Source organism: Lonchura striata, chromosome 1, assembly GCF_046129695.1.
Source record: "Lonchura striata isolate bLonStr1 chromosome 1, bLonStr1.mat, whole genome shotgun sequence".
Lineage (NCBI taxonomy): Eukaryota > Metazoa > Chordata > Aves > Passeriformes > Estrildidae > Lonchura > Lonchura striata.
The window spans coordinates 11,869,789-11,895,869 of NC_134603.1; the positions used below are offsets into that span (position 1 = coordinate 11,869,789).

Below are 26,081 nucleotides of genomic sequence, written 5' to 3' on the forward strand. Positions count from 1 at the left end.
TGTGACGGGAGGGCTCGGCTACGACACAGGGAGCGCCGCCGCCTCCCTCCCGTCCTTCCCACCCTCCCTCCATCCTCCTGAGCCCGCAGCCGTCCCTGCCCGCTGGCGCTCCCGGGCGGGGCGGGCGGGGTGGGTGCCGGCGGGAGCCGCCGAGGGAGCGGGGCCGCCTGAGCGCAGACTGTGAGTTCGGCGGTGGCGGAGCGGGACGGGACGGGACGGGACAGAACGGGACGGGACGGGACAGAACGGGACGGGACGGGACAGAACGGGACGGGACGGGACAGAACGGGACGGGAGCGGGTTCGGAGCCCGTCCGGCCGCTGCCGCCCTGGAGCCGCTGTGCGCCCTGCGGAGCGCAGCCTGCGGCGGCACTGGGCACCTGGGGGGGCTCCGGCCGCTCCTTCTGGGTCAGAACTGCCTTGGGACAGCGCACTGTCAAATTATCGTAATGCTCCAGAAAGTGTTTGGTGAAAAGTCAAGCCTGGTCATAATTTTCCATAGGTGTTTTTGAAGCACAGACGCTTATTTTTGGCGCTGCACGCCGTGTCCCGCAGGAGACGCGTGAACGAGTAAAACTGAGCAGGAAATGCAAGCACAGCATGGAAGCTCGTCCTTTAGCAATAAATAATGAACGGAGCTCTGTCATTTCCATTTGCTATGAAAGTTTTCCTTATTGCTAAAGCCCTTATGATCACTTCGGTTGACTTTTTAAAGTGAATCTTAAAAACACATTTTGTGAAGTGACTTTGCTTTCCTTGGGCCCAATCTCCTCGCCTGGTCATAATTGCTTCACTATTTGTGACTGTTTCATTTTTTAATAGTGTTCTTCAACTGTTCTTCAAAAGATCACACTTCCCCTGCCTGCTCAAACAGTTCACTTCTCAAACTAAGTGTACGTGCTGAAAATGAATTCTGTGCATTTTTTCATTTCAAAAGCTGTGGATAATTTAGATTTCATAATTTGAAAGATTGGAGAGTATGCTTAAATATCCACAAATTAAATTATCAGAAACATGAATATAAACCACGCTGGATGTGTGTGGGTTTGTTTTTACAGGTTATTAATGGCGTGGCTGGTCTCTTCATCAGGCTTTCTGCTTCCAGTAACCTAAAGAGTAAGGATCAGAATCAGACTGCAGGACTTCTGCTGCTCTGTCACACTGAGCTCCACAATGGTGGATTTTCTGGCTGAAAACAATCTCTGTGGTCAGGCAATTCTTCGGATTGTTTCCTGTGGAAATGCCATCATTGCAGAACTTCTGAGACTTTCCGAATTTATTCCTGGTGTTTTCAGACTAAAGGACAAGGCTGATCAGCAGAAGTATGGAGATATCATATTTGATTTCAGTTATTTCAAGGTAAATCCTTTTATTGTTAAACTTCTCCTTAAAGCATTGCTGTCCAACATGAGGATGTTTTAGCTTGTGATACAGCCATTCCTGACTATTGTGTTTATTACTATTACATCTTCCAAAATGTTTGATGTGTCATCTGGCTGTGAATTTTGATAGATATCAATTATATAAGACATGAGTCTTGGATTCTGGGGAGGTAGTAGTAGTGGCACTAGTAGTAGTGGTAGTAGTGGTAGTGGTAGTAATTCCTGCAGGACCACTAAATTAAACTTCCTCCAGCAGGTTCTGAGGCTGCATGGTTGTTTGTTTCCCTTCAGAGCAGTGCCGTGGGCAGCATGCCCATCTTTCTTCTGTTAATCTGTAGCTTATTCTTTGCAGCCATGAAAACTGCTTTCTGCTTTCCTGTCTGACAGTGCTGTGATTGTTCTTCCTCTGGACTTGTCACATGCACTGAATAAATAAATAAATAAGTCAAGGAGAAGTGTCCATGGAAAGCCCTTATTTCTCTTTCAGAATTAAGCTTTTAATACAAAATTCCCTCTGTCGTTTTCCACCATGATTAAGAAGGAACAACAGAGACTGTCTAATCTGACTTTATTTGGACTGTCCAATACAAGAAATGTTAATAATAAAGCAAGGGAGGCACTTTTAAGTCAATTTGATTGTAGTAGGAGTTGTAAATTTCAGGCACCATGAGGTTTGGATACTGAAAATCCAGAGCACAAATGATTTCACAGTTACCTTTAGATCTAGGTGTTTGGTAGAATTTTTTTTTTTTTTTTTTGCACAAATTACTTAAAAGTCTAAAAGCAGATAGCTGTAATTGGTAAGAAATACAGTAATCCTTAAAGCCTCAGTAAATTTGAATGTTAAGAAAGCATAAGTGTGCTGTTTTTCATCATTAAAATCAAATAAATCCATAGAAGTCATACTGTTAAAGCAAAGATTAGAGAATTTGCAGATATTTTTACTGCAAATGCACCCCTTCTGTATTCACAATTCTTAGAATTACTTCTGAGGAAAGATTTGAGATTTGAAAAGTTGAGACTAGTTACTTTGTCCATTTTAACTTCATAGGCAGTTTGGCACCTGTTTTTATCCTTTGTTTTATGTAGATATTTTGCACAGAAAGAGAAGCAAAGAGTATTTTTAAAAACTCAAATTGTCAGCTGGATATTTTCAATTGCATTTTAATAGTACTTCCAATTAAACTTTAGCATTATTTTCCTTTAGTTGGTGATGCTAATACTGCGTGGTGCTTATGAGAAATACGACAGTGGTAAAGGGCTAGAAAAGTTGTATTATTGCTTTAAGGAAGTCAGGTTCTTCATCCCAAATCTTTTTCCCCCATGATTGTTAATGACAAAGTGTCTGCATTAATTCAGGAGACAAGTACTGTCTACACATGTAGAGTGTGGAAAAAACATGTCTAATATTTTGAAGCAGTTTGAATATATGAGAAGATACTACGCTTTCTGAGCCCTCAATGTTGTGGTTTCTATCTGAGAAGTCAACCAGAAGAAATGGGTAAAGGAAAAAAATTCCATCAGTGAGATAGTTAGCACTATAGAAAGCACCCAGTGCCTTCAGATATACTGGGGCTTTACTGAAAGCATTGACTATTCTTTTCCATTGGATAAATCAATTTAAAGTCATTGCAGATTGTAACAATGTGGAAAACTCATCTTTATGGAATCAATATTTAGCCACAAACTGGGTTAGAAAACTACAGATCCTTGTTTTGGTAAGAAATGATAACTGTAGTTTGCACACAGGGGTGGTTGTACATGGTCTGTGTCCTACTGTAGAGAAGTCAAGTAGAGATCAAAGTCAAGTATTGTCTCTAAAGGTGAGTTTCTGTTTTTCAGGGGCCTGAGATATGTGAAGGTAAACTGGAAGCCAAGCCTGAGTTACTGGATTTAGATGAAGAATTTCGTGAAAACAACATTGAAATTTTGACAAGATTTTATTTAGCTTTTCAGAGTGTACATAAATACATTGTAGATTTAAACAGGTATGGTATCTTGAATACATACAGATTCTTAAAGACTAGATTTCTGTTTTGTCCTATTGATTAGAAGCTTTTTCCTTAGAGACCCAATATACTCCTTGTTGAAGCACATTCATGTGCATCAACAAACCTGGGTTGTTGCTGAAGTGAGCACTAACTTTTACTCCAACAGTTCCCTTCCAGGTTAATATATGACTTGAAAACATTTAACCTCTCTACCTCATTTCCTCAACTATAACTATGAGTTTGTTTTTCTTTATCTTAGAGATTGTCCTGAAGATTTTTTTTAAATAAAAGGAGAATCCATATTGTTAAGCTATTTTTTTTTTTCGATCTTGCAAAACAGAATGTTAGGTAGTTTGAGGGTTTTTTTTAATTTTCATTGGCATTATTTTCTTGAACTTAATCTTTTAGTGAAGATGCCATATTCTCAAGCTTGTTACTTTGACATGTAAAAAGCAAAATTAAAGCTTCATTAAATGCTCTAAGAAAAAGTTACTGAGGATCTTAAACGTGAGAGTTGGCTTTACTATTAATGTTATGTGAAAAAATTAAATGTTTGATATTACTTACGAAGTCATGTTACTAGAAGATCCTTTAATAGGAATAAATCTTCTGTTAATTCAGGTGAACATACTCTATTTCTAGCTCTATCTTCCAAATTGCAATTGAGATCAATTTATGGTATTTCCAGGAGGTTTACTTAGGTAACTTGAAAATATGACAGTTTTACTACATTATTGCATAGCAGCCTTCCCAGGCTTTATCCACCCATGACCAGATTAAGGGGATGAGCTGTAAGCTGCTGGGTATTCTTCAGTGTCTTTCACATGCACCATCAGGATATGGAAGGAAACTTTTGCCAACTGGTTGGCACTAGCTAGGGGGGTTCCAATCTCTCATTTTTTAGGAGCGCCTCTCTTCTTTTTGTCTGAAAAACGCCATGCTTCTTGTACTAGGGAAATGTTCTGATGCATTGGTTGGCTTTCAGAGAAAATGTCACGGATTGAGTTCTAGTTTGAGAGCAAAATAGTCAATGACCGAAGTTTTTCTCATGATTCCTAGATACTTAGATGACCTCAATGAAGGAATTTACATTCAGCAAACATTAGAAACCGTCCTCCTTAATGAAGATGGAAAACAGCTTCTAGTGAGTATTGACTAGTTTTATAATAGTAGAAAATTAACCTACTCAGCAAGTGCCACACTAGACAAAAATGTAATTTTCCCAAATGCATGGAAGTGGTGTGACTCACTTCAAGCAGGACAAAGAGCAAAAATCCTCAGCCTGCCATTTTTCATGTTGCGTTGATTACGTTTTTGACATTGGGTTAATTCGCCAGTACAAGTTTTTCTTTAAATGTTGCTGCAAAATCATGTTTATGTGATTTTCTTTCTTCATTCTTTCTCTTTCCAAACAGTGTGAAGCCCTGTACTTATATGGAGTCATGCTCCTGGTCATTGACCAGAAGATTGAAGGAGAAGTCAGGGAAAGAATGTTGGTTTCCTACTACCGATACAGGTCATATATATAGCTGTACAGAGGCACTCAAGGCTGAAATGTGTAACCTCCAGTATATTCAGTAACCTAGGTCATTGAATTAAGATAAATGGAAATATTAACACCTTTTTAATCAACTGACTTTATACAGATAATTCAGAACTCTCTGAATAGTATATCAGTAGAACTCCTTGCTTTAGCTTTTATCTGTTTTTGCAAGTTCAGCTGCAAAATGAGCAACAGATTTGTATTCTGTTACAACAGACATTTGCAGTCTACAAATAAACTTTCAGCTAAAGCTTTTGGGCTGCAAATGCCAGCTATGAAAGTGTCACAGGTGCCCTAATGTGCAAGGAAACTTTCTGAAAAGTCCTGACTATTGAGGTGACAAGTGTATTGCAAGTCAGACTTCTTGTAGTTAGAGTGCTTTTTAGGTAAATCAGTAACAAGTTTTACAGGGTAGGTTCTCAGCATCAGGGTGTAACAGCTGGGGTCGTAAAGGGTATCAGTGCAAATCCTTCCACAGATCAAAAATGCTACTTTGACTATGTTCATGCCTCTCAGTATGTAAGGAGAGATTCTTTAACTCTGGAATGCAGAAGTGAATTGACAAAGGGAATTCAGAAATTGGGAGAAAGAAAATGAAAATTTAAAAAATAAGGAAAAAAAAAAAAAAAGGAACAAATTCTTCTCTGAATATAAACTCATTCTTTCTGTTCCTGAGTTTAATTTTCTGTTTGTGCTTTTTCTGCTTATCTGGAATTTTAGTACAGACATTCACCAGTGTCCTATAAAATGATATTAATGGAATAAACAACCAAAAATCTTCTTTAGACTTTAGTATTTATTAATTTTCTTGTGAGAAGGTTACAAAGGGTAGGAGAAAAGGAAATTATTAGGTCATATAGCTCATATTTTTGTTCCTCTTTATTTGTAAAACAGTGCAGCCCGATCCTCTGCTGACTCCAATTTAGATGATATTTGCAAATTGCTTCGAAGCACTGGATACTCGAGCCAACCTGGAGCTAAAAGACCTCCAAACTACCCCGAGAGTTACTTCAGCAGGGTTCCTATAAGTGAAACATTCATTAGCATGGTTATTGGCCGCCTACGCTCAGATGACATTTACAACCAGGTAAGCCACCTGAGATAAAAGAGGGCTTTAAAGTAAAGGGGAGCATCAAATTCATTCTCAGGTTAATTACCAACCATGAAATGCAGAGAAAAATAAATGTCAGAGGTTGTAGGTCTTGAAGTCAGCTAGTCCGACCTGGCTCGAGCACAGTCAGTTGGAGCAGGTTGCGCTGGACTGCATTCAGTTGGATTTTGAGTATCCCCAGAGATACAAAGCAGAGAACCTCTCTGGGCAATCTGCTGCAGTACTTGGTTAGCCTTGCAGTAAAAAGTACCATTTTTGTTTAATGTCTTATGATTGGACGTGTCTTACTTGACTTATTTACAGCATAGTAAAATCTTACTGTAGCCTGTTAAAAGTAGCACACATCTATGCAGTCAACTTTTACACTTTGGAAATACATTTGGTAAATATGGTGTATGAGTAAGCATGTCCAACTTACCTAAATAAACTTCTTGCCCCATAGTATATATACACTGCACTCTTTAATGTGTCCAGGAATATTTTCAGGTGCTTTATGATGCACTGTATTATGTTCAGCTTTGTTTTGTTACTTTTTCCAGGTTTCAGCATATCCATTACCAGAACACCGCAGCACTGCCCTGGCTACTCAGGCTGCTATGCTCTATGTGATACTGTATTTTGACCCTTCTATTCTTCACACTCAACAAGCAAAAATGAGAGAGATTGTGGATAAGTACTTTCCAGATAATTGGGTAAAAACTAATTCTGTTTTAAAACTGTTCCCTGGATTTGATGTTATCAATTGAAATTATTGTTACAGTATGTGTTATGGAAATGTAATAATAACCTAAAATTAGAACAGATTCTTCTCTGTGGAAATTTTACTTTGTTCAGAGTGAAGCAGTCCAAGTCAAACATTGTGGATAAGCATGGAAGGCTGTCCTTTGAAAGTGTAATTTATTGTCTTAAATGCTTCAGTCAGCTGCACTCTAATACCATCAAGATAAAATAAGTCCCAGGAAAATGTGTGATGGAAGGCGTTTGAGGCATCTTCTAGTCCAGCCTTCTCCTCAAAGCAGGGTTGACTTCAAAGCTAAATCAAGCTGCCCAGGCCTTGCCCAGTTAGCTTTGGAAATGCCTACGGTGAAGACTCTGCAGCCTCTATGGACACCTCTGGCTGTGCTGCATCACTCTGATGGTGAAGAATTCCTTCCTTCTCTACCACTGGAATTTCCTTTGTTACAGCTTGTGGTTGTTGCTTCTTGTCTTTTCACTGTGAACCTCTGAGATGGGTCTGGCTCTGTCTTAGTCGTAACTTCCCTTTAGGTGGTGGAAAACCACGGTCAGATTTCTTTGACATCTTTCTTCCACCTTAAGCAAACCCTGTTCTTACATACTGCATCCCCACAGTTGTGTTAGGCCTCCTGTTCACTTCATTCCAGCTTGTGCATGTCTGTCTCAGGAGCCCAAATCTGGACCCATCTCTCTCAATGAGACCCCATGAGAGCTGACTAGAAGGAAAGATTCCCTTCCCCCAATGTGCTGGCTGCAGTCTGGCATAGCCCAGTGTCTAATTATTCTTTATTGTCATAAGACTGTGTGTCTGATTCATGTTTGTTTTGTCCAGCAGGACACTTAAATCCTTTTCTGCAGAATTGTGTCACAGGCAGCCAGTTGTGTTGTTGCAAGGGTTTGGGTTTGTCCCAGGTACACAACTTTATGTTTGTCATTTCTGACCTTCATGTGGTTTCTGCTGGTGAATTCTAGCAGTGTGTCAATAATGCTGTAGAGGACAGTCTTGGTCCCCAACAAATCATCCCACACTGATGTTCTTTGAAAACTTGTTTAACGATTAGCTCTGTGCTGTTGTCCAAATAACATAGAAGCTAAAGCTGTCACTACATGTGCTTCTATCGACCTTTCCAGGAATAGTAATTAAAATGGAATTACCTACGTTTCAGTACTGAGATTTAGGATTTCTACCCAGAATCCCTAGTCTACAAAAACTGCTGTTAAAATAGGCTGGCATAGAAGAATAGAGCCCCTGGGTTGTCTATATCAAAGGGAATCAGACTTAACAAAGAAACTGTACATTAATTTATGTATCTCTGTTGGCTTCAAGTTGTATTCTTCTGTACCATAAGTGGAACAGTAAAGGAGGTAGGGAAGAAACTGCAGTAGTTGGCTATTCCAGTAGACATTAGAATTCCTCTTTTTCTGGAGAACTAAAAGGCTTATTTTTAGCAATGAGAATGTGACACTGCAAATTTTTGATTATGCCAGCATTTTTATTAACTTGACTTCATAGTACAAATTGATATTTTTAGACAACACCTATCTTCTTGTGGTCAGGTATGGAAGTTAACTGCATCATACAAAATACTCGAACTCCTAGGCTGATTTCAAATTTTTCTTAGCAGTTGAAGTGCTAAGTTCCTTTTGAACTTCCTGCAGTTCCTTGTGAGGAGCTGTCATCTACAGGAAATATGAGCTTCACCTCAACAATATGAGAGAGATTTTCATATCAGCAGACTTGGGTCCCATTTGCCTTTCCTTGACACTGCCAGAAGAGCTCAAAGGCTGACAGTGTGATCATGCCTGTATGGAGGAATATTGGAGCATCATTGTGACAAAGCTCATAATCCCACAGCTATGTACATCCTTCTTCTATCAGTAAACCAAGTCTTCAATTTTAAATTAATTATGTTACAAATACTTGTTACTTACTCACAAATCTGTATTTTTAATCATTCTTAAACTTGTTCCAGGAGTCTGAAATCATTTTCTCTTTGCTCCTCAAAAATCATACTTTAAATTATAATTTCTTTCTGTTGTGTCACTGTGAAAGATGCATTACAGTTTAATTTGGTCCTTTGGGCATCCTCACAGTAAGATTAATTAATCTCATTTTGCCCTCCCTATCATAGTTTTTTCCCCCAGTTGCTTTTATCAATCTTCTTTAGAGCATCATGGAAATGAAAAATAAGTTATGAGTTCATGGAGAAAAAAATTGAGTATCATATATAGTGACTGAAAGAGCTGCCATCTTGTTTTCAGAACTAAGCTTCTAATTAATTGTGCCTTTTGTTTCAAAGTCTTGCTTTGCCAAGGTGGTGCACCCAAGAGTACTACTACCAAAAAAGTTCAGTTATCTCTTACTTATACCCACAGCATATCCTTTTCTGTCATATTGCTAAATGCAAACCTTGTATTTTTCTTAATAATAACATAAATACAACTTCTTGTTTTCTGCTTCCAATTTTAGGTCATTAGCATTTACATGGGAATCACTGTCAATCTGGCAGAAGCATGGGAACCCTACAAAGCTGCTAAAACTGCCCTCAACTACACTCTGGATCTTTCAAATGTCAAAGAACAGGTACATAAACCAGCATTAAATATTTTTAGCAAGATGCAAGATGTGTGGGCATCTGAAGTATATGACATCAATAATGCATGAGTCTTTTCTTCCTGCATACAATGTATGTACTATATTGTGTGGCAGACTTAGGGAATATGAATAGGATTTTTTCCTTCATCTTTAGAGAAGAAGTTAACCAAGTAGAATTCAATTAGTAATAAGTATGGAAGGGGCTCACAGCTGATCTGTGAGCCAGAAAGGGTTAGTGAAAGAGAGGAGCCAATAAGAGTTGCCTTTGCTCCTGAAATGAGCTTTACCAAGGCCTTCAGGCTGGAAACAAAGGAGGGAGAGAGATAAAGGAGGGGCAGGCCTTGCTCCAATGAATATTATGTTGCTTTATTCTGACCAATGAATAAGTATAAACTTTGTGAAAGAGTATAAAAAGACAGTATGTTGTAAAAGAAATATAGAGCAGCCTTCTTAGATACAGTGTGTTTTTCAATTTATGACTGTCTCACAGTGACAAATAAGTATCTCACTTCTGTGATAGATTTTTGTTGTTGTCCTTTCCCATTAGGAAATAAAATATTAGTACCATTTTTTAGGAATAATTCCTAGAGAGTGTATAAGTGGATATATATATAAAAAGTCTGCATTTTTGAAACATTATGCTTCCTGTGTAGCCTGGACTCTGGAACTACTTTCTGCGGGAACATGTGTGCTGTGTGTGCGGGTTGTTTTCTGACATAGGAAAACTGCTTATCAAAGTCTTCTCTCAGCTCTCTGGGTCTCTTTGGGTAATTCCAGAGTTTTATTCCTAAGGGTTTTCAACCTGACCACCTGTGAGAAATACTTGTGCAACGTTCACTTCTTGTGTATCTCACTTTACTTTGAGGGCTATATAAATCTTAGACAACTATTGCCTTGCTTTAAAGTTTTTCTTGCATCCTTTGTCATGCACTTGCAGTGTATAATATTGCCTACTAGTAATAATAATAATTTTATAGCACTTTTTTTTGACCGTGCGCCTGCTAAGCTGTCGGAAACGTGGTGTATTCCATTTGAGGCAAGGATGTTATTGATGCAGGCTTTGTGTGTTAAGGCCAGCAGATATGCTGCAGTCACCGAGCGAGTGCACACGCAGGTGCAGCAGTTCCTCAAGGAGGGCTGTCTGAGGGAAGAGCTGGTGCTGGACAACATTCCCAAGCTGCTGAATTGCCTGCGAGACTGCAACGTGGCCATCCGCTGGCTGATGCTGCACACGGCAGACACCGGTGAGACGCTGCTGAGCTGTGGGTCCTGCTCCACTGGGGCTTCGTTCTGGGCCCTGAGGGAAGTTCAGTTCTGCTGCTGTTGAGGTCAGCAGTTTCCTCTACTGTTTGCAGGAGATTGTTGAGCTGTTGTTTTGCAAATAGTCTCCTAAAGCCTTGTCTGAAGGCCCATGCATTTCCTCAAACACAGCTACAAAAAGTAGTAGAAGTCATGATATTGTTGAATAATATTCTGCAGAAATACATCATTCTAAAAGTTTTACCCAGCTCCAAAAAGAAAGAAGTAGCCAACTTCTTAAAATCTTAGTAATTAACAGGTTGAAGCCAAGGTTTTTGTTCTGTTGAACTGAAATTCAGCTGAAACTGTTGAGTAATGTCTCTCATGTGAGTTTGGGTGTGACCTATTTAGACAATTCCCTTTTTTAAATCCTTGGGCTGTCTTTGAGGCTTCTTGATATGCAAGAGGGCTTCTGTTACACCTCCATACAATTTTTGTAATGGTTTTAGAAATACTGATCTCAAGGCTTCTTGGTCAGATGGACAAAATTCACATTTAGTTTCAGAAACCTGCAGGAGTTTTAAGGAGGCTGAAGCACCACAGAAACCTTAATTGTATCCTATTCAAAGGAAGAGTTAGTCCATGTAAATGGAAAACAAGTGAGGATTTGCAGACCAGAGCAAAATGGTTTTGCCTTCAAGCTATTAAAAATTAATGTATTTACAAAGATTGAAAAGTTTGGCCAAATTCTGTGTAACAGTGGGGAAATGTTGTCTTTCCATTTTCAGCTTGTGATCCAAATAACAAACGTCTCCGCCAAATAAAGGATCAAATTTTAACAGACTCAAGGTACAATTCCAGGATCCTTTTCCAGCTACTTCTGGATACAGCTCAATTTGAATTCATTTTAAAAGAGGTAATGTGCTGCTAACCAGAATCTTCTAAGATCTGTAACCTGAAAAATTCACTGGGTATTTTTAAAAGTGACTAAAAATCAAAAAATCTTCATAGTATTGTTCTACAAAATTCAGTAAGCTTCTGTCACTGTATGTCCATCACACTGTCTGTATTTCTTAAAAATATTTTTAATTTCATTTTTAATATTCTGGCAAGATCTTGAAGTTATGTAGAAATCACTTAGTCAGTTCCATCTGTTTTCAGTATTTTATTTCATCTATAGTGATATGCCTCCTTTCCAGTTTTATAAACCAAATGCTTTGGGTTTCAGTAGATGTTCAAGCAGATGCTGTCAGAAAAACAAGCAAAATGGGAGAACTATAAAAAAGAGGGATCTGAAAGGATGACTGAGCTTGCTGATGTCTTCTCAGGAGTTAAACCTCTTACTAGAGTGGAGAAAAATGGTAATTATTAAAAATTATACTGCGGGGGAAAAAGTTATTTCAATTTATATTTCTAAAGTGATGCCAAAATGAAATATATTAGTCTAATAGTGATAAGAACAATTTTCATGTTCCTCAGCTGCCAAAGAGTTCTCTTTATCTCTTGTCTTATTCTGATTTTCAGCACATATTCCATATGTAAGCAATATTTAGGTACCTAATATTTAGATTAAAAGCATTTTTCATTCCTTTAGATATACCAGTTAAAACTATAAAATGTCAGTTCACTTCTGTATGTAAAATGGAGTTCACATTACCATGTTCTATGTACAAAGGAGTGAGAAGATCATGTCCATTACATTTAGGGATGGTTTACTTCTTCCCTTATTCTTTCCCTGGCTGTAACCTGGATTTGAATTGTATCAGCATTTTTTCAAACCCTCTTTTACTTATCTATACTGAGTGGTATTCTCCAAGTTCTCTAAGGACTTAAAAGTTTAATCTGTGCTTCTTTCCAAATTCCTTGCACTGTTTTTTGAAACACTTACTTTTTTCTCTTGAACTGGTGTAAAAATAAGGTTTTTTAAATGGCCATTTATGTTGGTAGGTGTTTTTAATATTGCATGTGAAGTTTGCCTGATCATTTACCACTTTACAAGTGTACATGTTGAAAGACTAGAAATATACCAATGAAATAAAAACTTGTAAAAATAATCTCCCATGTGTATAGCTTGTTCTTTCTTTTGGCTAGCAAGCTTCCTCTATTTTTGCTGCCTATCATATATGCAGAGATTTCATTAAATTTTTCTTAATTCTTTCATAGAAAATCTCCAGGCTTGGTTCAGAGAAATCTCCAAGCAAATAATGTCTCTGAACTATGATGATTCCACTGCAGCAGGCAGAAAAACTGTGCAGCTAATACAGGCTTTGGAAGAGGTAAGGAAAAGACATTTTGAGATAAATGACCTTTTCCTTCTGGAGCAACAGCATTTTCTACACATGTACTGATTCTTAATAGCAGAGATACAAAACAGGTCTGCATTTCAACAAATGTTTAAATCTATTAGATCTTTGCTGTTACATATATATGGTAAGCAGAAGTTTTGTATAAACCTTGGTACTGTAAAATATATTATGAAATGTCATGCTGCCTGTAGTGGTGGGTTTGTAGGTTTTTTTCAGAGAAATTAATTCAGTATTTAACATTATTTGGCAATATTAGGTTTTTTTTTTAGAAATTCAGAAAATAAATTCATTTATTCACTAGAAAGGGTAATTTGAAAGGCAAAATAAAAAAAATACGTTTTGTTTTTGGTTTTTTTTTTGTGTGTGCTTCTTATATTTCCAGGATATAAAAGAATACTCAGAATGATATTTCACAGTACACCTCCTTGAATAACTTTGTGAAATATATTGTTAATACACTCTATAACAGGCCAGGATTTAAGTGTCTTACTTCTGCTAAAATCCAGAAATGTCAGTTTACTGATTCTGTTTGTATTGCTGTCCTTAAAGATGAATAGAAAACAACCAAAAATGAGTCCTTTTATGAGTCTTACTTGTTTGTTTTTAAATATAGGTCCAAGAGTTCCACCAGCTAGAAAGTAACCTGCAAGTTTGCCAGTTTCTGGCTGATACCCGCAAATTTCTCCATCAGATGATCCGAACTATCAACATTAAAGAAGAGGTCTTGATCACCATGCAGATAGTTGGTGATCTCTCTTATGCTTGGCAATTAATTGACAGGTATGTTAGCAGGACCTTTTTCTTCCAGTCAGTAACCATTTATAAAACTTGTGGGAAATAACATGCATATATGTTCTTAAGACTATAAACATTTCAATTTAAAAACACTCTTGAAGCATTATTCTGTGAGTTGTTGAGTATACTGAATTATAATCAGCTTGAATAGGAATTAACATCCATCCTTCTCAGGTTGTTAACTGCAGGTTAAGTGATGGTGTAACTTTTTACTGTCTATCCTGTTCTAACTATAACAGCTTTGTTAACCTCCTGTCTCCATCCTTTAGTCTTATTAAGTGTTCTACAAATTACTGGAGTTCATTTTTCAGCCAAAAACAAACAAGGAAAGACTAATGCTCAAGAACTCTGTTTCCATGGTGGGATTTTGCTGAGCTGCTACTTCATTGTCATGGCTGTTCACACTCCCTGATGCCTTGTATTTTTCCCACCTCCCCTTTTTCATGTAGGGTTTTTCTAACCAATATCTCTTCAGACCTAAATCCTCCTTTAGTGAAGTTTGTTAGTAATCTCCTGTGCCATTTACACACTACACTGGTGTTGTTGACATACAATTAAACAGTTGAAAATAACAGTTCCAGGGGAAGAAACTGATTGGTTTTGTTTCCTCCTCCAGCTTTACATCTATTATGCAAGACAGTATAAGAGTCAGTCCATCTATGGTAACTAAACTCAGAGCCACTTTCCTAAAGGTAAGTATGAGCAACACTGAATGTACCTGGACACTGCGGGTCAATTAAAGCAGTTCGTTCAAAAAGCTCAAAAAACAGTTTAGACTTCCTTTTATCAGCATCTTCTATGTCTAGTTTTTTTAGATAGTATTGAATTAACTCAATTTAATTTGAAGGAAAATAAAACCAAATTATGCATGTTTTTATGATGCAACAATTATATTCCTGCTGTAAAGCAAGTAAGTCTCATGGTCCAGCCTCTACTCATTACAGCTGTTTTCTGGAGGCATTGGTGCACAGATGGGATCTTCTGCATATGGATCAGAACAGGCTGAAGGAATATAAGAAGTTACATTCTCTCTTCACTTTGTCTGTTAATGAAGCTCTGGCTTCAGATGAATGTACCCTCTGTAGAAATAAGAACGGGGATTAGCATGAATGAGAATATAAAATTACAACTGAAATGTCCCATGCAGCTGTTACAATTTTATCAATCTTAGGGAAGGTAGCCTTATGGGCTGTTGCACTTCATTGACTTTTAACAATTTTTTTTTTCTCTTGGAAAGCCTGGTATAACACTGCTCCTTAGGAAGAATCTAGTACTTTAGGTTGTAGGATAAGAGCCTGAGCAAGAGAATTCAAGCATATAAATTTCATCAGAGAAACAAAAGTGAAGTTAACATTTTAACTTTATTTCTAGCTTGCTTCTGCTCTTGATTTGCCACTTCTCCGTATCAATCAAGCGAACAGCCCCGACCTTCTGAGTGTGTCCCAGTATTACTCTGGCGAGTTGGTTTCCTATGTGAGAAAGGTGAGTGCTTGTAAGGCATAATTGCCTTGTTCTCTAATTATTTTTTATTAGTTGATAGTTATTTTCTAATGAGAATATACTGACTGTGGGTGTTTCTGCTCTCATTTACAAGGTTCTACAGATAATTCCGGAAAGCATGTTTACATCTCTTCTCAAAATCATAAAGCTTCAGACTCACGATATTATTGAAGTGCCCACTCGCCTTGATAAGGACAAACTACGAGATTATGCTCAGCTGGGACCACGATATGAGGTGCAGTTAAAAAAGGAATTCTGAAAAAGCAAACCTTATGGGTGGCCAACTTTAACCTAAGTTTAAATCTGTACAGCTCCATAGAGTTACATTTTAACAGTGAAGGCAGATTTGTTTACTTACAATAACACCCATCAGTTTTAATTTTGAGCATGCCTTAGGTTTCAAAAGGACAGATGAGTAACTTTTGCACTTCCATTTGTAGAAGTTTAAACTTTTTCTCTTGTAGAGGAGAGGAATAAAAATTAAATAAATTTATAAATGAGCATAAATATATTTTTATTTGTTGGAGAGGATGGAACCCTGAAAACATGAGTCTGAAATGAATCCCTCCACATTTGGTATTCTTGTTCCAAGAGGAAAAGGTCAAAGACTGAATAAGCCAGCAGGGTTAAGCTCTCAAATGAGGAGAGAATGGAGGCACATTGATTTGACCAGATAAAGCTGCTGTTGCTCATTTTGTCTCTGTTTTTTATTTCTGCATTGTAACCAGTCTGGAAGAGTGAGCAAACATGAAAATTATGTGGTTTTATTTTCAGTAGAGAAAGATGCAATGCAAATACCTGAGTAGCTCAGTCTTTTCCCCCAGAGAATCTAATAATCAGTTAGGATGCCAGCTTTTCCCTGGAGATTTTGCCAAAGTGCTCACTTTTTAGGTGTTTTCTGCAAACAAGCAGAATCTCTAATTGAGCTGATGTTCAGTCCTGAGCATTAGATTTAAACTCCCCCATGAGACTTTTTAAATTAAGTCTGGCTTGTGTGTGGGTAGGAGTGAAGGAGAAGGCCATGTTCAGTAGTGTTTTATTTTGAGGCAGTAAAAGGGAAAACAGCTTATACTAAAGCTTTTCACTTAAAAATTCTGCTGAACTGTAGATCTGGATGTGTCTTCTCTATTCTGTATTGTAAACACCTGAAAGGCAAAAGGCTGGCTTGTCTGAACTCTGAGCATAAGGATAGTATTAACTGTAAATAATTGTAAAACTTCAAGTGAATGTGCTACTGTATTAGATCAGTGGAAACGCTGAGGTGGACTCACAGTGGCAGCAGGCATTATTATAGAGTAACTACTGTGAGCTGTGTTCCCAGCCCGCTCAAAGGTACCAGCTGAGGGTTTTGTCCATAGTTTTTGTGCACACAAGATATGGCTGGTCTTCCCTTCTGTTATCCCTCTGAAGCCTCTGAGAGGTACCTGTTTTTTCCTATTGCTAATACACTTCTATTTATCTGACTAAAAGAAAGGTAATTATATAAGTCTAGAACAAGATGTAAAGTTGAAAGTATATCAGCACAAATTATTTAAATCTAAAATAGGAAGCAATCACTGGGAAACACGGATTTTTTTTTAGAGTAATAATTTACATCTATTCACATCACTTCAATGAGTTTTTTTCTGTTACAGGTTGCCAAGCTAACCCATGCAATTTCAATCTTCACAGAAGGTATCCTCATGATGAAAACAACTTTAGTTGGTATCATCAAGGTAATGATCCATTATTTCAATAGGAAAAGGTTGTTTGATGGCAATTAGTACTTTAGCACAGATTTCAGCACAATATATGAGACCTCGAAGGAAAATAAAAAGACAAGAAAATATAAGTTTGCATACAAATTTTCAAACAGTGATGCCTAAATTGGCAGCCGGATAAGAACTACATTTTTTTTCAGGTTCCTAGGAGCCCACAGTCCCCATTGTTAATAGATTCATCCACTGTAGTTGGTGATCTTGAAGGTTTTTCCTGCTGGAGAGCTTTTGTGAAGAGCTGTTTCTTCCATTGGTATAATCTGTCCTGCAGTTTTACATTAAGGCTACATTGATACCTCTTTGAGAACTAGAAGCAAGTATTCTTGAAGAAACAAACACTTCTTAATGCTTACCAGCTCCTTAGAATTGTACAACATTCTCAGTGGATCATGAAGAAAAATTGAATATGGGAACTACAAATCTTTGACATTCATCTTAAAGAAATAATTTATTTTCTAGGAGAAGAATGTTCATTTTTTATTCTTTGAACAAGCCCTGGTGGTTAAGTGCATCTGTTAACAGTGCTTTCCTGTTTTATCAAAATATTCAATATCTTCCTTGGTACAAAATAAATCCGTTATATTTTTATACCTTTCTGACTTTAAAGGAAAAGTGTTTCTTCTACTTAGGTGGACCCAAAACAGTTACTGGAGGATGGAATAAGGAAGGAACTGGTAAAACGGGTGGCCCTGGCTCTTCACAGGGGCCTCATCTTTAATCCTAGAGCCAAGGTTGGTTTTAATTTTTTATGTATCTTGGGTGTGCAGGGACCTCTTTTATTATACTGCCTTCTAAAAAATAATTTATGCTTTTATATGCAGATTTCCTTTTTGTAAAAAAAGTTTTGGACTACTGAAGGTTATTTGGATTTCTTTATTTGATGTTCAAATGAGTTTATAAACTTCCAAGTGTACATAGAATTAAAAAATATATTTTTATTCTATTCCAAAGTGTCCTGTCTATTCTGAATTAACAGTACTGCCTTTGTCGGTGATGATTGACAGGTCACAGAAGCCAAATAAACATAGCTAGGTAATGATAAAATAAGGAGTGACTCCTTGTTTTGATCCTGTCCAGATTGTTGAATCTCCCAGATCAAGCAGTAGCACCACTGAAGGGAAAAATAAATATGAAAAGTAGGAGGAAAAAATATTTAGTAAGAATTAATTCTGATATCAAACTTTGATAAATTTCTCAGTGCTTTTCAGATCTGGCTGAGAGGTTGTTCTATAAGGGTATTCAGAAGCCTTTAACATTTTCTTTGAATTCTACCTGTTCACAGTTCTGGTTTTATCTTTTTGTTGTTGTTTGTCTCCAGCCAAGCGAACTCATGCCCAAACTGAAAGAAATGGCAGCTACAATGGATGGGTTCCATCGATCATTTGAATATATCCAGGATTATGTCAACATATATGGTTTAAAAATTTGGCAAGAGGAAGTGTCTCGTATTATTAACTACAACGTGGAACAGGAATGCAATAACTTCTTAAGAACAAAGGTGCTACTCAAATCCCAAAACAACAAAAAAAGTTGATAAATGTCTTTAGAGTTGGCCGTTAGAGCCTGTGACTGATGGCATGTGTACCCATTGTTGATACCATTGTGACTTCAACTGAATATGCTAACTATTGTGTAAAACATCTGTCCTCAGCTTATTCTCATATGTTTCAGCATCCCCCCTGCATTATTTGTACATAAGAGGACAGTACCCAAACTAGAATATTTTAATATATTTTTGTAGTAAGATTGGGTCTTCTCTTAGCTTTATTCTGTTTTTATAGTGTTCTGCTATGTGTAATTTACAATATTGTGTTACAGTGTGCTCCTTTTAAACGGAACCAAAGGAAAATTTATGAGTAAATTTAAAAGGTCCAATGGGAACACTGAAAATTACTGTAAAACTTATTTTTCAGATTCAAGACTGGCAAAGTATATACCAGTCTACTCATATTCCTATACCAAAATTCACACCTGTGGATGAGTCTGTAACATTTATTGGTCGTCTTTGCAGAGAAATCCTGAGGATCACAGACCCAAAGTAAGTACTTTGTGTCACTATGCATTGGATATCTCCAATTCCACCATACACAAACCAAACTACAAGAGATAGTTTTTTCTTAGCTGTCTTATCTTTATTTAAAACCAGATTTACCCAGTCCATCCTGTAGATTTTAAAGTTAGTCTAGAAAAGTGGTGATTTTAATCTAAGAAGGAAAACAGTGGGTTAAATAATGGAGAAGAGAAAAATCAGGGACTGGTGACAGAGCCCTGGTGGAGAGAAGAATAGCTAAACATCACCAGAGACACTTGGACAGTCTTTCTCATCTGACTAAGAAAGGTAACTCATTACTGAGAGTATCACAGGAACAGTCTGCAGCTTTTTCTGAAGTTGTTTGCTGATTTTTTCCCTCAGAATCACGTGCTATATTGACCAGATGAATACCTGGTATGATATCAAAACTCATCAGGAAGTAACCAACAGTCGTCTCTTCTCAGAGATCCAAGATACTCTGGGTACCTTTGGTCTCAATGGCCTAGACAGGCTGCTGTGTTTCATGATAGTAAAGGAGCTGCAGGTAATTTTTGAACTTCAGTTTCTCAAGGCCACAATGCTTCATTGTTTAATAATGAATTCTTTTTTAAACCTGTTAATTGCTGAAATTATAAAATTAAATCAAAAGCATTTTTAAAATGGTTTTTCAACCCCAAAAGTGAGAATTTCAGTTACAGATAAAGTTATGGAAGTTAGTGCTCTTAAGTAAATGGTGCTGTGTAATTCCAGGTTGTGTGGTGATGCTTTCTGAAGTACACACTCTGTGTGTACTTAAAAGTTGACTTCGGGTCATCTTCTATTCTTCTGTTTAGATATCAACAAAGATTGTTTGGGTCTATCATTATACATAAGATGTCAATTCTATGAAATTACTGTTTCCCTAGTACCTATTATGTGAAACCAAGTTTTTTATTTCCTGAGAAGAATCTAGTTCTAGCCTGCTTAGAGATTTTAAGGGAAATAAGTATCAACAAACACAGTTCTTCCTGAAAAACTGAATTACTACTTGTCCATAGTGGATATTTGATACTGACAAGGGGGATCTTCTTAATGTTGTAACATTGATTAACATAACTCCAAAAATCAAAAACTGTAACTACAGAATTTCTCTACTTCATCTATGGAAATGTGGCTCCAGTGCTGTCAAGATTAATCCTAGAGTGCATGTGTGATAATTTTACTTACTTATTTCTTTCTTTTGTTTAGAATTTCCTCAGTATGTTTCAGAAAAATATATTGCGTGACAGGTCAGTACAAGATACCTTAAAAGCGCTTATGAGTGCTGTCAGTCCCCTCAAAGGAATCATAGGTAAGTGCTTACTCGTTAAGATGGAATAAAGCAATTGTCTTTGTACACTTGCACTTATTTCTCTTCTTACTTGTTCTTTTATTTAATGCTTCACCCTTCTTCTTTTACAGCAAATTCAAACAAGGTTTATTCTGCAGCAATTGCAAAAACACAGAAGATCTGGACAGCTTATTTAGATTCCATAATGAAGGTAGGTTCATGTGACTTAGTCAAAATTCACTAGAGCCTCTTTGGTTATATTGACCCCTCCATTCAGGAGGGACATGGAGGTGCTGGAGCATGTCCAGGAAAGGGCAACAGAGCTGGTGAAGAGTCTAGAGGGTAAGTCCTGTGAGGAGCAGCTGGGGGTGTTTAGCAAGGAGAAAAGGACGCTCAGGGAGTACCTTACAACTCTCTACAACTCTCTGAAAGGAGGATGTAGCCAGGTGAGGGTTGGCCTCTTCTCCCAGGTAACAGTGACAAGACAAGAGGACATGGCCTAAAACTCCACCAGGGGAGGTTCAGGTTGGACATCAGGAGAAATTTCTTCATAGAAAAGGTTGTTAAACATTGAAACAGGCTGCCAGGGAAGTGTGGAGTCACTGTCAGGTGTTTAAGGACAGACTGGATGTGATACTCAGTGCCAGGGTTTAGTTCATAAGGTGGTGTTTGGTCATAGGTTGGACTCAATGATTTCAGGGGTCTCTTCCAATCTTAATGGTTCTGTGATTCTGTGATCTTTTAATCTGCTTACTGTATTATATTGTATTATATTGACTTGGAATTATGTAGCACCATAAAGGAAGCAGGCCTGGGTTTGCAAGATCTCCTGAGCTTCCTTTGTATGGGTACCTCACATTCCACAAAGTGCTTAGCACTGAGATTCATAAGAAATCATTCACCAAAACCAGAGTCTGGCACTAGAGATCTGATGTGGGCAGACTAAGTTAGTGTTCAGTGTCAGGAACCCTTGAGACTCCTCGCAGTGCCTTGTGACCATGATATGCCCAAGGATAAAGTTTGGAGCAGTAGCATTTCCCAGACTTGCCTTGCCACAGAAGGCATTGTACTGTGCTGAAGATTTAAACAAGCTGTCCCACGATCTTGGCTCTTTATCTTATCTCTGTAATGATACATTGGGACCAGTGTTTCTCAGAATGCTGTGAATGTTTATGTTGCTGGAGTGAAGAGGAAAAGCCAGGGAAGGAGAAGGTTGACTGTAATGAGCCTCTGTGATGTTTTCTTCTGCTGTGCTGGCCCTAAAGTTTGCAGAGAGGTGGGAAACAGAGTACAGGCGTTTTCACTGACCAATGAAAAGCAAGTAACTGGGGTTTTATACCTGTTACATTTTTGTGCCCTTTTCCTTTGGCCTGTACCTGTGACCAGGAACTGTGTGTAAACTTGAAGCACTCTGACTACATCTCTGCTCTGAGTGCACTGTGCAGTTGGGGTCAGTCTTTGGCTCCACTCTTCCTTCATTGCATTCAGTATAACACACCACACTTTTTGTGTTTGTGTCAACAGGTTGGTCAGATGCAGATTTTAAGACGACAGATTACCAATGAATTAAATTATTCCTGCAGGTTTGACTCCAAGCATTTGGCTGCTGCTTTGGAAAATCTCAATAAGTAAGAAGCAAAATGTTCTGAAGAACTGCATGTATCGTGATGTAATTGTTAAACTACAGAAATCAAAAATTACAAAATCTAAAATATACAGCAAAATGTGGAATGTGATTTGTGTGCAGATTTTTGTTGATCAGTATTTGAATTTTAACCCAGCAAAAACATTAAAAATAAGTACTTGCCAAGTAATTAGTTTGAACATGCAGTTTCTAATAGCATTTGTTTATACCTGGTTCTGAAGTCATATTTAGATGAGAAAAAGGAGCAGAATATGTGTGATACTGATTTTGAATCAAATCTGATGTTTGTAAAAAGATACTCCAGAAAAGGTGTTCTACTCTTGATTGTGGCCCTGTAGAGGTTTTTGTATCTTTGAAATTGTTTTATTAGTATGACATGTGGCATCATGTAGAGTTTATTCAGGGATATTTTTTTAATTATTTAATATAATCTATTTTCCTTTTAGAGCAATACTGGCTGACATTGAGGCACATTATCAGAATCCATTACTGCCTTATCCTAAAGAAGACAACACTCTTTTATATGAAATCACAGCTTATCTGGAAGCTGCTGGCATTCACAATCCATTAAATAAGGTCGGGCGTACATTCTGGTGTTTGATACAATTTGGTTTTTTCTATTTTTTTCTTAGCTGAGAAAAAAAAATAAGTTGTGGAAGACTTGTACTACTCTTTTTTTTCCCTCAGATCTACATAACAACAAAACGTCTGCCATATTTTCCCACCATCAACTTCCTATTCCTCATTTCCCAGTTTCCCAAACTTCAGTACAACAGAAATTTAGGTAATGTGTAAGTTGCTGTTTTTCTAAATCTAATTTAAACCTGTGTGAAATTTCTGTAGAGACAATATTAAAATTACCTGTATAGAAAATACACAGTTCCTGACTTTATCAGTTCAGTTCAGACAGTTTTGTTATACTATTTAAGCCAAATACAGTAGGGTAGGAAACACAATCCAGGCTCCTGGGTTTCTCATTCTATCCTATGCCTCAGTTAAAATCATTAAACCATTCAGCATGGAAGACATGCAGTTGTTACATTAGTTTTGGACATTCTTGTGTGGGCAAACAGAAGGGGAGACAGCAAAACCCACAAAGAGTACATTACATAAATTAGCCTGTGCTAGAAGAATATGTTCTTGTTTATAAACATGTATTGTTTTGGTTTTTTTCTGTGCAGGAGTGGTGTGCAAGCGGCCAGCTGACCAAATTGACTGGCTTCCTTTGGTTCTGGGGCTCCTTACCCTGTTGAAACAGTTTCACTCAAGATACACAGAACAATTTTTGGCTCTGATTGGTCAGTTTATTCGTTCCACAATGGAGCAGTGTACAAGGTATTCATGTTTTACTTTTTACCCAAGTATCACCTCTGTGAAGAGGACTTCAGCAGTGAAAAACCACTGCTTTCTCAGTGTTTCTGTTCCAACAGAGTATAGTTGACATTTGCAGTCTTTCGGTACTTGAAGGGATCTTACAGAAAAGGTGGAATGGGTCTTTTTACATGGGCAGACAGGGACAGGAAAAGGGAGAATAATTTAAACAAAAAGAGGGGGGACATTGAGATTAATGTTAGGAGGAAATTTTTTCCCATGAGTGTAATGAGGCACTGGAACGGATGTCACAGAGAAATTGTGGATGTTCCATGCCTGGAGGTGTTCAAAGCCAGGTTGATGGGGCCTTGAGAAAATTGGTCCAGTGGAAATTGTCCCTGCCCATGGCAGGACTGTTGTAACTCCATGAGCTTTAAGGTTCCTTCCAGCCCAAATCATTCCATGATTGCATTAGACAATAGCAACAATATATTTTACTAAATAGAAGATTAAAACATTATTTCTATTTCTAATGGAATCACATGACAGGTAGTGGAAATGGTGTTATTTGAAAGCTGGCATTTTCAGTTAATTTAATCCAAGTAACTGGTTGATTAGTAAGAGTGTGATCTCTGTGGTGGTTTTAATTTTAGCCAGAAGATTCCAGAAATGCCTGCTGATGTAGTGGGTGCCCTCATGTTCCTGGAAGATTACATTCGGTACACCAAGTTACCAAGAAAGGTAAGAAAGAATTCCATATCTCTAAATGTGCCCCTAAATACCCCAAGCATTTTCCCTGGAAAAAGGAGCGGGGAATGTGTGCTCTCCCTCCACTATAGCCAATGAAGGGATCTGGCCAGGGAGACATTGCTCACACCTCCCATTTGTACTACAAAGGAGCCAACGTAACAAATAACAAGTCAGGGTCTTGCTGATGCAGAAGCAGCCATGGTTTGTAGAGTTCAGTCCCACTGCTATAGGAATAAATAGATGAATACTGATAAATAAGGGATTTCACGTTTGTGCTAATTTCAAACAAGTCTGTTAAATTTATTATTCAGTGTATAATGCTGGGGGCTGTTGGGAAGGAAAGAAATAAAATAGAATTTCCAAGATATTTCCAAGTAATACTAAACTTAGCAGTATTCTAAACACAGGGCAAAAAGCTAATTAGAAAGTCCAGATTTTGGTGAAACGCTGTATCCAGTCTTTCCTTCACTTCCTGCCATAGCCTGATTTCCCAGGCAGCTTCCTTGTCTCACATGCAAGGGAAATGCTAAAAATCTACTTGTAGAGAGACTTTGTTTCATGTTTAATGCAACTTAACTACATTTGAGAATTACATATTATGTATACGTAGTATTAAAAATAAGTAATAATCCTGATTGCTGTATACAGACTGTTCCTCTGTGGTTCTTGAGTAAGCATTCAGTAGCCATTTCCCAGATAATATTCACAATGAAGAGAGTGAGATTCTTCCAGTCTCCTCTTCCCAGCCCGTAGTTCTGTGTCAGTCCTACAGCTGTGGCTGATGCTGTGTGGAGCACAGCAGAGAGGACAGCATCATTCCTACTCTGTCCCTGTGCTCCTGGCATCTCCTCAGAGCCCTGGCTGTGCTGTTCCTTCCTTGCTTTGTGCACATCTGGGAGCACATCCTGGTGCCAGGCTGGTTCAGGTCAGCAGTGTGTGTGCTCGGTCATAGATCAGAAATGCTTGTTAATGGATGAATGGACAACAAATGGATAATGCAAATACCTGACTGTGCCTTCCTGTGTCCCTCAGGTTGTTGAAGCACACGTGCCAAGCTTCATTTTTGATGAATTCAGAACTGTTCTATGAATATGGAGAAGGACCAAGGCTTTTCTCCAGACCTGAAATGAGGAGTTGGGGCCTGAGGATGAGGCAAGTACAGCTGTTCAGAACTGTGTCTTTTCTTTGCTTCAAGGCAGTGCCTACAGCTGTCTCTGTGAAATGTAACCATCAGCACTAGTCTATATAACCCTTGTTTAAATCTTGGCATGATACACAGCTTGTATCTCCTCTAAACAGTGTACATTTTGTACTGCACATTATAAATGCTGCATGTAATTGTTTATGTATAAATCATTTAGGTTTTTTGTTCTGAAGAACTATCTGTGAAAGTTTGACTTTTGTATCATAAATGAACAATGAAATTGGAAATAAAGGTGTTGGATAGTTTGCCAGGACTGATGATTCCAAATACAATTTTATTTTTAAAAGAACCAGGAGTGAGAATGCATATACAATGTAAAGAGGTTTGATGTCTGCCTGTGTGCTACAACCATCTAGTGTAATTCTATAGAGGACATAATTAAATATTTACAGCTGAAAAGTCCTGTTAGGCTAATTAAAGGCACAGATATTGGTGTAACATTTCTAATGTTGGGAACAAGATGCTTAGTCACATAATTTTCACTTATGGTACATGCAGTGCCCCAGCCTTAAGGGGAAGGGAGCACCCAAGATGGTCATGGTCAAAAGGAATGACAGAAGGAAGGGGGTTCACAAAAACTCAGAAAGTTTTATTAGTAAATTACACACTTGGCATGGAAATGGATATGTTAGTCCCTAACCTCCAACCTAAGCACACAGCAGTGGGGCTTGGAAAAGGAGTGGGATGAAAGGTGGGGTGATGAGGGAGATAGAGGAAGAGAGATGGATTAAAAAGAAAGAGAGAGAAAGACAGAAAGAAAGAGAGAAAAAAGAGATCACCAGTCCTGGCTCCAGCACCAAGCCAGCTGATGGGGTGTCCTGGGGTGCACACCCAGGCTCTGTGGGGGTACTTTTTTAGAGATAAGTTTTTCCCGCC

General features: G+C 38.0%; 1 protein-coding gene across 3 annotated transcripts; it reads left to right on the top strand.

The window, feature by feature from the left end:
* The first annotated feature begins 25 nt into the window (after nt 1-25).
* Nucleotides 26-25,458, top strand: WASHC5 (WASH complex subunit 5). 3 transcript variants are annotated; one of them, XM_021542343.3, is made up of 29 exons: nt 26-180; nt 1,058-1,358; nt 3,224-3,369; nt 4,432-4,516; nt 4,788-4,888; nt 5,810-6,002; nt 6,566-6,718; nt 9,232-9,345; nt 10,430-10,601; nt 11,385-11,512; nt 11,828-11,957; nt 12,760-12,872; nt 13,516-13,682; nt 14,314-14,389; nt 15,069-15,179; nt 15,292-15,432; nt 16,832-16,912; nt 17,584-17,685; nt 18,273-18,452; nt 18,868-18,992; nt 19,368-19,530; nt 20,214-20,316; nt 20,427-20,506; nt 21,820-21,923; nt 22,387-22,516; nt 22,628-22,724; nt 23,122-23,275; nt 23,905-23,992; nt 25,034-25,458. In XM_021542343.3, exons 2-29 carry the CDS (start codon nt 1,173-1,175, stop codon nt 25,088-25,090), a joined length of 3,480 nt encoding a protein of 1,159 aa, XP_021398018.1. In that variant the 5' UTR covers nt 26-180; nt 1,058-1,172; the 3' UTR covers nt 25,091-25,458. The 3 variants fall into 3 exon arrangements, with proteins under 3 accessions (XP_021398018.1, XP_021398019.1, XP_077638232.1); XM_021542344.3 differs by having other exon boundaries at nt 1,090-1,358; XM_077782106.1 differs by lacking the exons at nt 23,122-23,275; nt 23,905-23,992; nt 25,034-25,458 and having other exon boundaries at nt 27-180; nt 22,628-22,850.
* The last annotated feature ends 623 nt before the right edge of the window (nt 25,459-26,081 follow it).